Source organism: Anabrus simplex, chromosome 1 (assembly GCF_040414725.1).
Source record: "Anabrus simplex isolate iqAnaSimp1 chromosome 1, ASM4041472v1, whole genome shotgun sequence".
NCBI classification, from domain to species: domain Eukaryota; kingdom Metazoa; phylum Arthropoda; class Insecta; order Orthoptera; family Tettigoniidae; genus Anabrus; species Anabrus simplex.
The window spans coordinates 399,919,459-399,935,350 of record NC_090265.1 but is presented as its reverse complement, the minus strand read 5'-3'; the positions used below and the strand labels follow the sequence as shown (position 1 = coordinate 399,935,350).

The window sequence follows — 15,892 nt, the reverse complement described above, 5'->3', positions numbered from 1 at the left end:
CAACGGGAAACTACCTCACTCAACATTTCCCTAGTACGCCTCTTTAGTGATGCCTATGCCATCTATGACAGCTGATGGCAGAGCTGTTCAGGATTCAACCAGCCTTAGGGCTGAAGACTGAACATACAATTTAAAAATTGTGTACAATTCTTTCTATTTTTGTCTTATATTCACTACCAAAATATTTAAATCTATTTGCGTCAGTTCCCCTACACTCTCAATAAATACACCTCTTCCATTATTTCTCCACAAAATAAACAATGATTTTCGTTTTCTCTCTCTGACCCTTATTTTTATATGACCATTAGCCATCACCCCACACCCCTCAGTTCTCTGTTTGAAAGCCTTTCTTTCCTTTGACATAATTCCGATCATGTTTTTTTAAGTCTCGCATTCTACCACAATCATCTGCTTCTCAATATTTTTCACTATAATCGTTACTTTCTTGCTGAATTTCGTATTTTTGTTCTGACTCTCTTTATCCCAGTAGTCTCCTATTTCTATTCTGTCAATCATCATTTCGCTTCCGTTGGCCAATAATCATCAGTTAAGTGTTTCATCTAGTCTTGGTACGCTAAATTCAATATGTCTCCCACTTAAATTTAATAAAAACTGTTGTTTCAGTGTAGGCCTATACCAGTTATATTAATGTATAGTTTTCGAGGAATTAATTTATATTCACATCACATTTATTTCCTTACCATAACTAAAAGAGAAGTATGCACTTTAGAATTGTTACACTGTATAAAATATAAATATAGCAAAAGTAATGGCTTACTGGTAATTAGGGTTGCCACCTGTCCCGTATTATCAACTGTTGTCCCGTAAAAACAAGCGTTTATCTTTTCATGTCTCTAAATATTTTAAAACCCGTATTTATTTTTTGAGCGCCATTGAAGTTGAAAGTAGATCCATTATATTTTTCTCTCTGGAAACTCAGAAGAAGGAAATCTCGTGATGTCTGGCCATCTGCTGGTAAAGCTGGGTTATTTACCTCGTCTTCTGCCGCGTACTTCCATAGGTCTTTCATTCCAATTTCTAACGTGATTGTTCATGCCGCTTGAGAATAAATCTACGTAAATTGTGAAGTTATCAAAGCTCATAGAAGACATCAGTGTTAAGATGTCAGATGAATTGTACTTTATGTAGGGCCTACTGTTAAAAGGGTGGAAGTTAGTCTCTTTTACGAATTTCAATAATTATCTTATTCTGTTAATGAAACTAATTATAATCTAACTTAAATTGGACCTAACGTTTGATTTTCTAGTTTTCATGAACTGTCCCTTTTTTGTGAAAAATCCCGTATTTTTAGTTACATGTCCCTTATTTGTTAAACCAAAAAATATTGGCAACCAGAATGGTAATATTCAGTTTGAGAAGATATTTCTATAAGCTCACAACTTCAAGCTCTGGTGTCCAACACACACTTATTTTACTGATATTTAAATAGCACAAATACGAACCGGAAGAAAGGTATCCCAATAAGCCAGTCTCAAGAGAAAATTGGAATCATACAACCCAATAACCGTGTAAGAGTTAATAAAATAATCGTGCTAATGGCCACGGAAGCCCTCAATCAATAGAGGTATTTCTGCAACTCTGTCATTCACAAGTCGCAGGCAAAAAATTAACAAACGTAATAATTTCCTCTCTATCAGTACATTGTCCGACTCGTTGGCTGAATGGTCAGCGTACTGGCCTTCGGTTCAGAGGGTCCCGGTTTCGATTCCCGGCCGGGTCGGGGATTTTAACCTTCATTGGTTAATTCCAATGGCCCGAGGACTGTGTATTTGTGCTGTCCCCAACATCCCTACAATTCACACACCACACATAACACTATTCTCCACCACAATAACACGCAGTTACCTACACATGGCAGATGCCGCCCACCCTCATCGGAGGGTCTGCCTTACAAGGGCTGCACTCGGCTAGAAATAGCCACCGAGCTCGATAGCTGTAGTCGCTTAAGTGCGGCCAGTATCCAGTATTCAGGAGATAGTAGGTTCGAACCCCACTGTCGGCAGCCCTGAAGATGGTTTTCCGTGGTTTCCCATTTTCACACCAGGCAAATGCTGGGGCTGTACCTTAATTAAGGCCACAGCCGCTTCCTTCCCACGTCTAGCCCTTTCCTATCCCATCGTCGCCATAAGACCTATCTGTGTCAGTGCGACGTAAAACAACTAGCAAAAAAAAATAGCCAGTACAGTACATTAAAATTAAGATCCCCTCTATTTTCAATCGCATCTATGTGTAGACTCTGAGATCTAGTCAGTATGTTATTAAGAGAACGTTTACGAACTATAGAGTAATATTTAAAACTCTGTAGCAGTCATTCCGTAGTGTGTCTGCGTGCTGCAAAATTGAATAGGAAGGAACTATATCGCAATACATAGGCTGAACTGGTGTCATGACTTTGAACTCTTCTTAATAACATGCCTTATTGTTTGATAATGCTATCAGTCTTGAGTCTCATCAGAGGAAAATAATGTAGAAAAGAGTCGATAAAACACGAGCCCAGTATTTAAAAACAAAACAAAAAAAGCTTAATGAGAGAAGCGACAAGAATCATGCTGACATTCTTTGCTAACTAATATAAACAGTTCGGAGTACCATTCCCTCTCAGTTCTTAGGAACTGTTCACACATGTACAATGATCATCTTTCAGGTCATATGGTTTCAATATAATATTTAATATTTATTATGGTCTTTCTTAGACGAGTTTGTGTTATAGAGCCTTCAAGAGTCGCAAAATAAACTCGAAAGTCACTCAATCGTTCCATTTATGCTTGATGTTAAAAAGTCACTTCTTCAATCTTTTAACTTTAGAACAGCGGAGAATCTAACTGCCAGATCAGCAGCAAGGGGAACTTGTGATCACACTAAATGTCCAAGAAAATGTAATATTATGAATGCATATTCGTAAGACTGACACTGCTGACTGAGAACGGCGCCCGAGAAGGATGTAGCAACTGATGGTTATAATAATCGGAGGTAAATTGCTCGTCAGAGATCACCGGAATAAACTCTTGATGGAAATCACTCAAGAAATAGACTCGCTTCAGAGCAACACTGAAGAAAAGGGTCCTACTGACCCTTTCTCGCTGGTCGAGCGTTAAAAGCTGAAAAAATATTCACATCATCTTCTTTCTCCCCTTTTCTCACACCCCGATTGGCTCAGTTGTAAAAGCGGATGCCCTACCTGACGACGACTATATGTGGATGGATGTACTCTCTGGTGGTTGACAATTGGTGTGCTGTGTGTATACAGTATGAAGAGGAATGTGTTGGGAGAAACACAGAGTCAGAGGAATTAACCAGACGCGATTAACATCTCCAACTCGGCCCGGAATCGAACTCGACTCCCTCTCAACCGAAGGCCTCTACACTGGCCTTAGACGTGTGGTCAAATAAGTGTTTAGACCTCTGTAGCAGGTTTTCATTTCGCAGTAAACCGCAAATATTAATAGGACGGAATAATATCAGAATGTATACGCTAATTGTGTCGTGACTTTTATTTATTTATTTATTTATTTCATGCCTTCATTTGTGGCGAAGTTAAGGCTCACGGCCCTCTCTTACACTTAACCACATATCTAATAAACTTGATAAAACAGAATAATGAAATAATTTAACAAAATATAAATCCTAACCTCATTTATTCTTCCATTCATACTGCCATTCATACAAGCTGGTTATACATTTAATAGGTAATCTCGGCAAGACCGCTTGAAAGAAGCTAAGGAAGTGCAATTCCTAACACTAACTGGAAGGGAATTCCATAGCCTTGCACCAAACACTTGAAAGGAGCGGTTAAATGAAGATGAGCGATGCACAGGAATTAAGAGTGTCGTAGTCGATCGTGTGTTGTGTTCATGAGTGGAGGAGAGTAAATTAAACTTTGAGGATAAATACTGGGGTTTAGATTCATTCAGCAGACGAAATAAAAAAGTCATTATATAGACGCTTTCAAGGAAAAAAGAAAAAAATAGGTGTATTGTTGATTATCTGAAAAGTTTAAAAATATGTACCATGTTAAAAACATTTTCTATTCAGCTTGTTTACCGAAACATTTTACAGAAACTACGTAGCCTGCAAATACTTAACGAACAATTTCGTATTATGATAAAGTTAAAATAAACAACTACTTTAAGAAAATGCAGCTTAAGAATGTGTGATTAGTTTCAAGCGAACAGTTTTCAAAGATAATATTATCACCATATTTTCCTCCCTCCACTCAAATTTCACCGCGCAATTTTAATTTATGATAAAGATTTGAAGAATATTCCCAAACCGGTTTAGCACGTCCATACGATGGCGCATGGAAGCCTGTCAACATAAATGTTGCAGAACTCGCATAATGATTAATGCACAAGAAGTTTAAGGATGCATACATTATGCACCCCACAGAGATGTATCATACATACCACAAGCTTACTTTGGTGACATCTTAAGTGCGCTTTCACTCTCCTTAATTATAGGGGGATACTTTGCAGCCTCGAAGCGGAAAGATCACCGAATGTTGCAAAATAAGCAAGAGAAAGCCATTATAAAAACAATTCTATAATTCTTCTCGGAATATATACAGTAGATTTGAATTGCAGTAAGCCAAATCTCTTCTCATAGATAAATCATTGAACTTATTATCAAGTTCGAGACTCATGAAAGCCAGCCTGAGGACATCGATGGTGCTAAAAGGCGCACCTACGAGCAAGAATTTTTTTTTTGCTAGTGGCTTTACGTCGCACCGACACAGATAGGTCTTATGGCGACGACGAGCAACTATTTATTTATTTCGTGAAGAGTACCATCTTGAACCAATAACCGTGACTGGCTTAATGATACGAGCCAGACAACCATCCCTAAATATTTTACCAACTTTTGGATTCACTACAGATTTCATAAACACGCTTGCTATAACAGTGCTTGAAGGTTCCATTTACGTAGTGACCTTGGAGTGGAAAGTAAATGCTTCTTCGTAATCTACCAACGAAGTGGGATAGGCTGGTTTTGCGCTGTGCCCGGCCGTCTTTGCCACCGGGAATTAACCATGTACTCATTTTTGTTGTAGGGTGAGTGAACCTTAGGGCCAATTGCCGTTCTAGAAGATAATCTTTTCCTATTTTTATTTTTGACCCTATGGCGGAGAATCGAACCCACGTCCTTCCGGGTTAATCAAAAACACCTTTACTGCCTCGGATAGAAGAACTTATAATGTATTAAAATATCATCAGATCATGGCTAGCTCACAGGACAAGTTCAACCGTCTGTTAACGTCTGTTGAAATTCCCCCCATTTTAAAATTTCAGTTTCGGCTTTTGGCCGATCGGCCATACAGCCAGCTACAACATTAGCAAGTATGACACAATTAATCTTTGTATACGGAAATGAAACTAAATAAACACTATGAAGACACCAATGGTCGAAATGAACAAGCGGGCTGTTTTTAAGGAAGCACTGACATGCTATGTGTACTGTATATCACTTTGTACTGTATTGCATCTGATCACGGGGAATCATATGAAATGGCGTATGGTTTTTAGTGGCCAGGAGTTTCCGAGACAAGTTCGACTCGCCAGATGCAGGTCTTTCGATTTGACGTCCGTAGGCAACCTGCGCCCCGTGAGGGGAGATGAAATGATGATGAAGACGACACATACACACAGTCCCCATGCCAGCGAAATTAACCAATGATGGTTAAAATTCCCGACCCTGCCAGGAATCGAACCCGGGACCCCTGTGACCAAAGGCCAGCACGATAACCATTTAGCCATGGAGCCGGACTGGGAGTCATCTGTTTATGTCTGATAGAAACTGTGAGATTATCGAGTAAATCGTGTGGTTGAAAAGCGTTAGCATCACCAACAAACTTGTTGGTAATGGAGTTTTTAACTAATCAAGTTGTGCATATAATCTGGCTTGCGCTGCACTGCATTTCCTACATTCTAGAGAGATGTGGTTTCAATCTGCTACACATGAGGGGTCATAAACATAGAGGGGCGAGTCCAACACTTTTATTTTGCAGAGATGACTGGTGTAGCTGCAGTGTCCTACTCTTATACGGATGGTAGATATCAGATGTCGTCGGTTGAACTTGATATTGGTGAACCATGAAATATTGGGTATTGTGGGTTGAAGAGCGCCGTAGTGTCGTCCTTCGTGTAGGTCTATAGTTGTCTATACTGTTGACCATCGCTCGTAAGTTTTCTGGAGAATAGTAGAAAGAAAACTGAAGCGTTGGTTATATTTCTTTTTCGCAATAAGACTGACGTTTTCTCTGTGCTTTATTTCTGTGTGGCCTTTAATCCATATAGATGTATGAAGGTCTCTTGACGTTTTGAGTTCATAGATGTGGCAGGGGTTCGATCATTCAGTTCTGGGTGGTCCGGTACGCTACGGCAATCTGTCATAATAAGAATTTTCTTGAACTAGCAAGTGATACCATACTGAATTGCTGCGTAGCTTGCCAGAGTTTGTGCAACTGATCTCGGTTCGGGAAGAGATCGTTGTTCGAATGCATTTGTAGCTGGGCAATAATACGCATAGCGTCTTAGAGCCATCTGTGAAAATATGAATGAAATACGGCCAGGTAGTCTGCACGATTGTCTGAACGTTGCTATTTACATTAGAGCTGAAGGGCATAGAACTAGATACGTAGTATGTGTCGGGTGGCGATGACGGTAACTCGTAATCGTTTCGGAATCCGGGTACAGAAACGTCTTTGAATAAGATACAACTCTAGTATGTAGCGTATTACAGTAGTTCATCGAAACTCTTCACAAGTAAGGGAGTCCGGCCGTTTCTTGAAGGAGGACGTAAGTTCAGCAGTCTATCAAGATTACATATTTAATAGCGGAGAGTTTAACTGTGTGTCGGTAGAGAAGGAATATGTTGGACTGCATCTGTCGAAGGATGGAAAGTGACAGTTCTACCGCTTCAACTAGTAGAGTATTAGTTGGAATGTAGTTCATGGCGCCAAGACAGAGTCGTATGGCACAGTACTGAAGAATGTCGAATTTCCATAGTACATATTGGGATGCGTTATCAAGGAAGAAATCCATAGTCCAACTCTGGTCGTAGCAGCAGTAACAAAGTAGCCTACAGCAGTTGTATCTGCTCCCCACCACCCACGTGTGAGCAACAGCTAGCAAAACGTTCAGTACTTTTCCAAATGTTATGATATGGTTTGCATGACAGGTCCAAGTGAGTCGACTGTCGAGATGCATTCCAAGAAATTTGGCATATGTTCGGAGAGGAAAATAATATTACGGTCCTAACCGGGTTACAGTAAGGGCGCCGTCAATTTTTTGCTATTTCCGTGTAAATATTATCACTGACGTCTTGATTGAAGAGGGATATAGACTATTTTTCGATGTCCATTACGACAGAGCTCTAGCTGCATAGGTCAACCATACGCGAGTAACCCCTAAAACTTGAAGAGGTTGCGTAGGCTATATGCAGACGTTGACCGCATTCTGAAGGGCCTTTAATATTGGTTTAAACAAATTATCTAAATTGGCAGTTTATAGGGGATAGTACAAGAGTAGGCTCAAGATTGCTTCTTGAGGAATACCTTTCTTCACTGGTCGCGGAGCGGTGCTGTTATATGTAAACAATTCGTAGTTGGAACAAAGTCCACATCATATACTCCATTGATCTGCCCGAAACTAAAGTGCTAAAATAGGAACGGTAACACTGTGGGCTCCTCAGATGTCTAGAAATATGGCTGTCAGGTATCCTTGTGGTCACAATTAACTTTTCCGGATGAGTGGACTTCGTTGTAGCCATCTGCAAGCCTGAAAAGAACCCGGAGGATTCCACTTGTTGTTGATGTTATTGTTATCTGAGTCATCAGTCCATAGACGGGTTTGATTCAGCTTCCATGCGAACATATCTTGTGCTAATCTTCATTTATCTGTAATTACTGCATCCTACGTCCTGTATCCTACTTCGTATCGACCGATAATCTTATCATCATGCATTTTTAAGACCGTCGAACGAATTCTGAACTTTCTAATTCAGTGGTGGTTAGAACACTAATATCCTCCAGGATTCTCGATATGGATTTCGTAAATATAGGAGTACTCTGGATAACTTAAGCATCATAACCGTGGGTATCGACTATGGTAAAGAATTGTAAGAGGACAATATTAGCATGTTGTGGTAAGCTGGACAGAACTGAGTTCTGAATTTGATTATATCCTAATGAGGTATTGGGTGAACGTTTCAGAACTGCGGATAATTCGTGAAGTGGTTTTAAGAGGTTGTGGTCTTGTGGCCCAAGTATCTTGGGTGCCGAATTCTTCCATCCAGTATCGAAGTGTTTACGGCGGTATTGGCTTCCTCTTGAGTTTATTCACCATTATTCCGTTAGGGGCGTACATTTATTTGATTTCTAGCAATATGTCTTTCAGCTGTTTCTTTTCCGTGCTTTTAAAAATGTTTTACTTATTCACCCACTGCGATATACGATATAGTTTTCTCCCAAGTAGGAATGCGTTTGTATATACTTAGCGCTCACCTTCGTTTTGCAATCATTCATGAACATTCTTGAGTGCTGATGAACCTTTAGATGGGTTAGTTGGTCTTCGCTGTGGGATGGCTTTTGAGGCATACGTTCATAAAGACTTCGTAATATTTTAAATGGATTTGTATAATTATTCAGTCTGTATAAATTAGCCTCTAATTTATTTTGGTATTTAACACACTCCACCCTCTGCTATTCCATATGGAAGTTCGTTTGTACTATGCAGGTGTATATGGTTCGATAGATGGTATTTCTAAATTCCATTATACAGTATATGGAAGCACTTTCCACTGAAACTTTGCAGAAATGGAAGCAGAACAAACAGTACGAGCTATCGCAGAAGCTCGCTGTCCGAGTAGCGGTGCTAAGGTTGGAGATTCATCATTCAGAATAAATATATTATTATCTTCAATTATATATCTCAGAGAGCTGTACCATATCCATCAATTTTCGCAGACTGTGTTGTGTGCGTTGTGAAATTCCCTTTCTACAATGATAGGCTTTTAAATTCAAAAATCACTTTTAGGAACGATAAAATATTGCCGCAAGGAAAGTATTCTAAAATCCATATAAATATATTCTTTGAATACTTTAGTGTGTATCCCGCTCGAGTCAGAAAATGACGAAAACGTGTTGCAGAATGTTATATTCTTCGGGAAATATAGGAATTTATACAGTCCTATAGATTCCTATAAGATATGTTCGTAATTTTAACTGTAATGAGAGGAAATTGAGACTTATATAACCAGTTAAACTTTCACTGATCGCAGAGTTTAATTTAAAGGTCCAGAATAGGGTCAAACAATTCAAGAAAAATAATAGGTAAGGCAAGTACGTAAGGCTTACATTGAATTAATTCCATAAATAATTAGGATCATAAAAGATATAACGATGAAAGAACTAATAAGCGTAAGAAACAGCTGATTTTGATGCGTTCCAAGTAATACGTATTTGACGAAGTCAGAACAGTGCATCAATTCCTTTAAGGAAAATTAAATTAATATGTGTAGTGGTATGGTATTATTAATTATTTGAAAATCCACAGAATATTGTGAAAAGAACGTAGGAAATTATGAATTTTAAAATTATTACAGAGAATTTAGCAAAGCAAATGAGGGACCAGATATAATGATGAGAAAAGTAAACCAGTAAGACAAAAAAATGATAGAGCAACACATGAACTGGTGGCTAATACCGTAACGCATGGATAAACAATGTCATATTGCTGATCGTATGACGTTATAACACATACATTGTACAAAGGTCCATCATTACCCACAATGAAAGCATGCCCAGTAGGTCATTTGACAATTAGTGCGGAACATATCGAAGACATGAAGTTACAGACATATTTACCCCATGAAAATGAAATTAAAATATTATATAACAATGTATTCTCCTGGACTACCGTTAACAGGGAGGATGCACTTGAGTAATTTTAATAAGAGACATTGTTAAGAGGAAAAATAGAAAATGTTCAGAACTTTGACATAAAATTTGTTGTATAGCGGGAGATTTAAATTCATAACAGTTCTTAGATATCAGTGTGAAACTGTACTAAAATATTGTTTGGTAAGCATTAGATAGAAAATAAACTGTTAATTTTGGTAGTAAGTACTTTTTTTATTAACGAAACCACATAGGTCCAAGAACTTTCGAACCCTACATCACTCTTAAAAATATATATTTTAAAAAATCAGGAATATTAGAAAGACTCATTATACAGAAATAACAAAAGACCAAAAATCACAAGTTATAGATAGATTTTCTACTATTCTCAAAACTAATAGTAGTGGACATTCGTGGTTACTCAACCGATCCAATTATTCTGTCACTACTCTTGCGTTGTCCTTTGGGGCTTTGGACATCGTAGCATTTCGCTTAGTATATTTATTTCATGTTTGGAAAGTTGTGTTACTGTAATCTCTGCTCTGGCAGGTTCGTGATCAACATGAAGTTGGGAATTTTTCTCGTCATATCTGTTAGCTTAGATTTCTTGCAAAAAGAAGGAGCGTTGGCTTTGACAAAAATACAGTACCCAAAGTTCAAATAAGAAACCAACAACGCGGCTGGCAAACCGATCCTCTTGTCTTCTACATTAACAGATTTTTGACATCGACTAAGGCTTAAACCTACTGAACTACCATGGCCTATTAACTATTTAAATATGAAGTTCAATGGCCTGCCGAAAGTGTTACGACATTATCGAATTTAATATCTTCCAGAAGACGAGCCGAGAAAACTTCTACCAATTCTATCAGTGAAATAAACCACACGGACTTTAAATTAATTTGAAAACCGTAAATATTAAAACTAGATGAAATTGTGGAAGGATTTCATTTTAACATGAACTTAACATGGATTTAAATCTATAAGTTTCTCTTGTACACTAAAATGTAATCTCTTTGACAAGAATAAAACTGCTTCAATTATGTTCATGTCCGACTCGTTGGCCGAATGGTCAGCGTACTGGCCTTCGGTACAGAGGGTCCCGGGTTCGATTCCTGGCCGGGTCGGGGAATTTAACCTTCATTGGTTAATTCCAATGGCCCGGGGGCTGGGTGTTTGTGCTGTCCCCAACATCCCTGCAACTCACACACCACACATAAGACTATCCTCCACCACAATAACACGCAGTTACCTACTCATGGCAGATGCCGCCCGCCCTCATCGGAGGGTCTGCCTTACAAGGGCTGCACTCGGCTAGAAATAGCCACACGAAATTAAATTAATTATGTTCATGCTCCGTGTCGTTATTATTGTTGTGATAGACATGCTACAACAAAATATGGATGTTGTGGAGTGCCCAAAACGAACGACTGCCAATCACAACACTAAGGATATCTCGTAAATTAGCTCCTATTTTAAATTTGTGAATTAAAAGTAAAATATATTTCCTTATACTTACATGTTATTTGCGTTTTCACAGAAACTGTTCTGGAGTAAATCAAGTCAATTATCTGGAACAAAAGAAAAGCACATGTTAGTAAATATTAATACAAGCAGCGCTCAGTCACTTTTCTTTACAACTTGTTTTACGTCCCACCGACACAAATAGGTCTTATGGCGACGATGGGATAGGAAAGGCTTAGGGGTGGAATAGAAGCGGTCGTGGCCTTAATTAAGGTACAGCCGCGGTATTTTCCTGGTGTTGAGATGGGAATCTTCGGGGCTGCTGACAGCAGGGTTCGGACCCACTATCTCCCGGTTGCAAGCTAACGGCTGTGCGCCCTAACTGCAAGGCCAACTCGCCCGGTGCTCAATCATTAAACAACGATATGTTTGAATTCTTTGTTCCGAATTCAGGACTCTATTGACTTAGATGAAAATATCTAGGGCACAAACGCTGTTCTAGAAGGTATACTGGCTGCTGCTAGAGTTTAAACGTCGCACTAACTCCACACTGTTTTCGGTCGTTCAATAATGATTTCAAATATATTATATTTAAATATGTTTCCAAATTTGAAAACCTCTTCAAATTTATATAGACAGGCTATGCCAACATATATACATACGTTTTCATTGTAGACCACTATGTCTATCAGCATTCAGTCGACAAGCCTCTGTGCATTATCCCCCTGTGGGTGGGGGCGGTAGAATAACACCCACGATATCCCCTGCATGTCGTAAGAGGCGACTAGAAGGAGCCTCAGGCGCTCTGAACTTTGGAGCGTGGGTTGGCGACCACGGGGCCCTCAGCTGGGTCCTGGCATTGCTTCCACTTACTTGTGCCAGGCTCTTCACTTTCATCTATCCTATCCGACCTCCTTTGGTCAACTCTTGTTCTTTTCAGACCTCGACGATATTACGTATGGAGGCCTAGGGAGTCTTTAATTTTCACGCCCTTCGTGGCCCTTATCTTCCTATACCCGATGTCTTCATTTTTCGAAGTGTAGAATCCCTTCCGTTTTTTATCTCTGATTAGTGTTGTATTGAGGATGGTTGCCTAGTTGTACTTCCTCTTGAAACAATAATCACCACCACCACCTCTGTGCATTAAATGCGTGTCTGCACGATCTCCTATTTGCATATTCGTTCAGTTCCACACCTGTTAGTTTTAAAGCATTAAAAGTTGAGTCTAATCTTCGTAGTCTTGGTTTCCCTCTTATTCTCTTATCCTCCATGGGCCGAGTTCATTATCCCCCCAGACAAACTATCCTCCTCAATTCGTCTCACATAACCCCACCACCAAAGCTCCTTTAAACGCACAAGTTCATTCATCTAACTTCGTATCTAGAAAGTGGCTTTGAGAAGAAACTGAAAAGTGTTTCTGCCTTCCAGAATTTTACAGCGGCCTATGATACTGTCAGGAGAAAATTACTTCTCAAACTCGTACATGCAGTTCCTTGTCTTGAAACAGCCACCCTTATGGGCAATATGTTGAGTAACAGGGCATTCCAAGTTCACATTGAAAATGTCAGAAGCAGGTTCCATACACTCAAAAATGGTCTACCACAGGGGTCAGTTTTATTCACCATGTTATTTACATTTTATATCCATGATCTGCGCGAAACTATATACCTCAACAAAGGTTTGGAATATTGCCCTAAATGTGTTGCGGGTTAACACATAAATAAATGAACTCTTATTAGTACTCTCAGGAGGATGATCAAGCCCTCTCAATATATTTAACATTTCAAATGAATTATTCTGTATAAAAACAAAATTTGGCTTTTCTTTAACTGGTATTCCCGACTATTGTTGAGGAGTGTATATTCCGAATATTTATCTATGCGGACGATATATATCTTAAAGTCCAGAACAACACTTTTAATACAGCAGAGTATAGGCCTACACTGAATGAAGATCTTAAGAAGATGGATGCCTACTTCAGAAAGGGGCGGCTCCATTCTAGTCTCTCCAAATCTGAGGTAGCCGCATTTCATCTTAGCAGCCTACAAGCAAACCACCATCCTAGAGTTAAGTTCAGGAATCTATATCTGAACTACAACAACTCTCCTAAGTGACAATGGACATTAAAAGTTGAATCTAATCTTCGTAGCCTTGGTTTACCTCTTATTCTTCTATCCTCCATGGGCCGAGTTCATTATTCCGTCAGACAACCTACACTCCTCAATTCGTCTCACATAAGTATGGATCTCTAACTGATGAAATTATTAGGATTAGGATAATTGATAATGAAATGATGGCGAGATTTTTTAAAATAATTCGTTAGAAGCTAAACTAGTGATGTAGATAAAGAGGACTAATATTCCCCGTAAAAAGATTAATATAATGTAAAAAAATAAAAACGAAGATGATATTATTCCGACAGCCATAGAGATAATACATGTTTTTACAATAATAATTAGGGTTATAGGAAGAGGATGATTAGCTTGTACAAAGATTAAACTATTGAGAAAATTTAAAATAAAGATTCTTACATTTATAATTCATAGGGTAGTTTAGTGTAAAATATTAATTTTGCGGATTGATGAGAAGAATTTTCTTTCCTCTCAATTTTAGAAGTGATATCTTAATATTGGTTTACAATACCAGTGTTTTTATTAAACTACTTATCGATATCATACTGAAAAAAACCCTGCTGCAAACCTTATGTTGTGACGACCTACTCAGCTGGAACATGATGGGGCGCTGACGCCAACACACTCCGGACTATCACTCTGGCTGTCGTACATTATCCAGCTGAATACTGTCCAGTATCACTCTGGCTGTCGTACATTATCCAGCCGAATACTGTCCAGTATCACTCTGGCTGTCGTACATTATCCAGCTGAATACTGTCCAGTATCACTCTGGCTGTCGTACATTATCCAGCTGAATACTGTCCAGTATCACTCTGGCTGTCGTACATTATCCTGCTGAATACTGTCCAGTATCACTCTGGCTGTCGTACATTATCCAGCTGAATACTGTCCAGTATCACTCTGGCTGTCGTACATTATCCAGCTGAATACTGTCCAGTATCACTCTGGCTGTCGTACATTATCCTGCTGAATACTGTCCAGTATCACTCTGGCTGTCGTACATTATCCAGCTGAATACTGTCCAGTATCACTCTGGCTGTCGTACATTATCCAGCTGAATACTGTCCAGTATCACTCTGGCTGTCGTACATTATCCAGCTGAATACTGTCCAGTATCACTCTGGCTGTCGTACATTATTCTGCTGAATACTGTCCAGTATCACTCTGGCTGTCGTACATTATCCAGCTGAATACTGTCCAGTATCACTCTGGCTGTCGTACATTATCCAGCTGAATACTGTCCAGTATCACTCTGGCTGTCGTACATTATCCAGCTGAATACTGTCCAGTATCACTCTGGCTGTCGTACATTATCCTGCTGAATACTGTCCAGTATCACTCTGGCTGTCGTACATTATCCAGCTGAATACTGTCCAGTATCACTCTGGCTGTCGTACATTATCCTGCTGAATACTGTCCAGTATCACTCTGGCTGTCGTACATTATCCTGCTGAATACTGTCCAGTATCACTCTGGCTGTCGTACATTATCCTGCTGAATACTGTCCAGTATCACTCTGGCTGTCGTACATTATCCAGCTGAATACTGTCCAGTATCACTCTGGCTGTCGTACATTATCCTGCTGAATACTGTCCAGTATCACTCTGGCTGTCGTACATTATCCTGCTGAATACTGTCCAGTATCACTCTGGCTGTCGTACATTATCCTGCTGAATACTGTCCAGTATCACTCTGGCTGTCGTACATTATCCTGCTGAATACTGTCCAGTATCACTCTGGCTGTCGTACATTATCCTGCTGAATACTGTCCAGTATCACTCTGGCTGTCGTACATTATCCTGCAGAATACTGTCCAGTATCACTCTGGCTGTCGTACATTATCCTGCTGAATACTGTCCAGTATCACTCTGGCTGTCGTACATTATCCTGCTGAATACTGTCCAGTATCACTCTGGCTGTCGTACATTATCCAGCTGAATACTGTCCAGTATCACTCTGGCTGTCGTACATTATCCTGCTGAATACTGTCCAGTATCACTCTGGCTGTCGTACATTATCCTGCTGAATACTGTCCAGTATCACTCTGGCTGTCGTACATTATCCAGCTGAATACTGTCCAGTATCACTCTGGCTGTCGTACATTATCCAGCTGAATACTGTCCAGGCGTGTGGTTCAACAACTCTCGTTGCCGACTGATTGATATTCAACTCCTCCAGACAATGCGAATCCTACATTGCACTGCCTCACAGTGGATACCTGTACTTTGTAATATTTCTGGCCCTTACACCAGGAGACAGCAAGTCCTTACCCGCGTATGGTGTAGGATTAAGAAGAAGGAAGCTCTTCCTATTCATCGTGACGTCCAACAACCCTCTACAACCAGGCTGAAATCCCGAAAACCAGGACGCAAAACGGCTA

At 39.6% G+C, this 15,892-nt stretch overlaps 1 protein-coding gene across 1 annotated transcript in view; it reads right to left on the bottom strand.

The window, feature by feature from the left end:
• Positions 1–15,892, bottom strand: part of LOC136856845 (uncharacterized) — a 1,106,690-nt gene that overhangs the window by 171,954 nt on the left and 918,844 nt on the right. Inside the window, exon 6 of the mRNA XM_068227126.1 lies at positions 11,433–11,484. Within this exon, the coding sequence (XP_068083227.1) occupies positions 11,433–11,484 (52 nt within the window). The remainder of the gene's footprint in view (positions 1–11,432; positions 11,485–15,892) is intronic.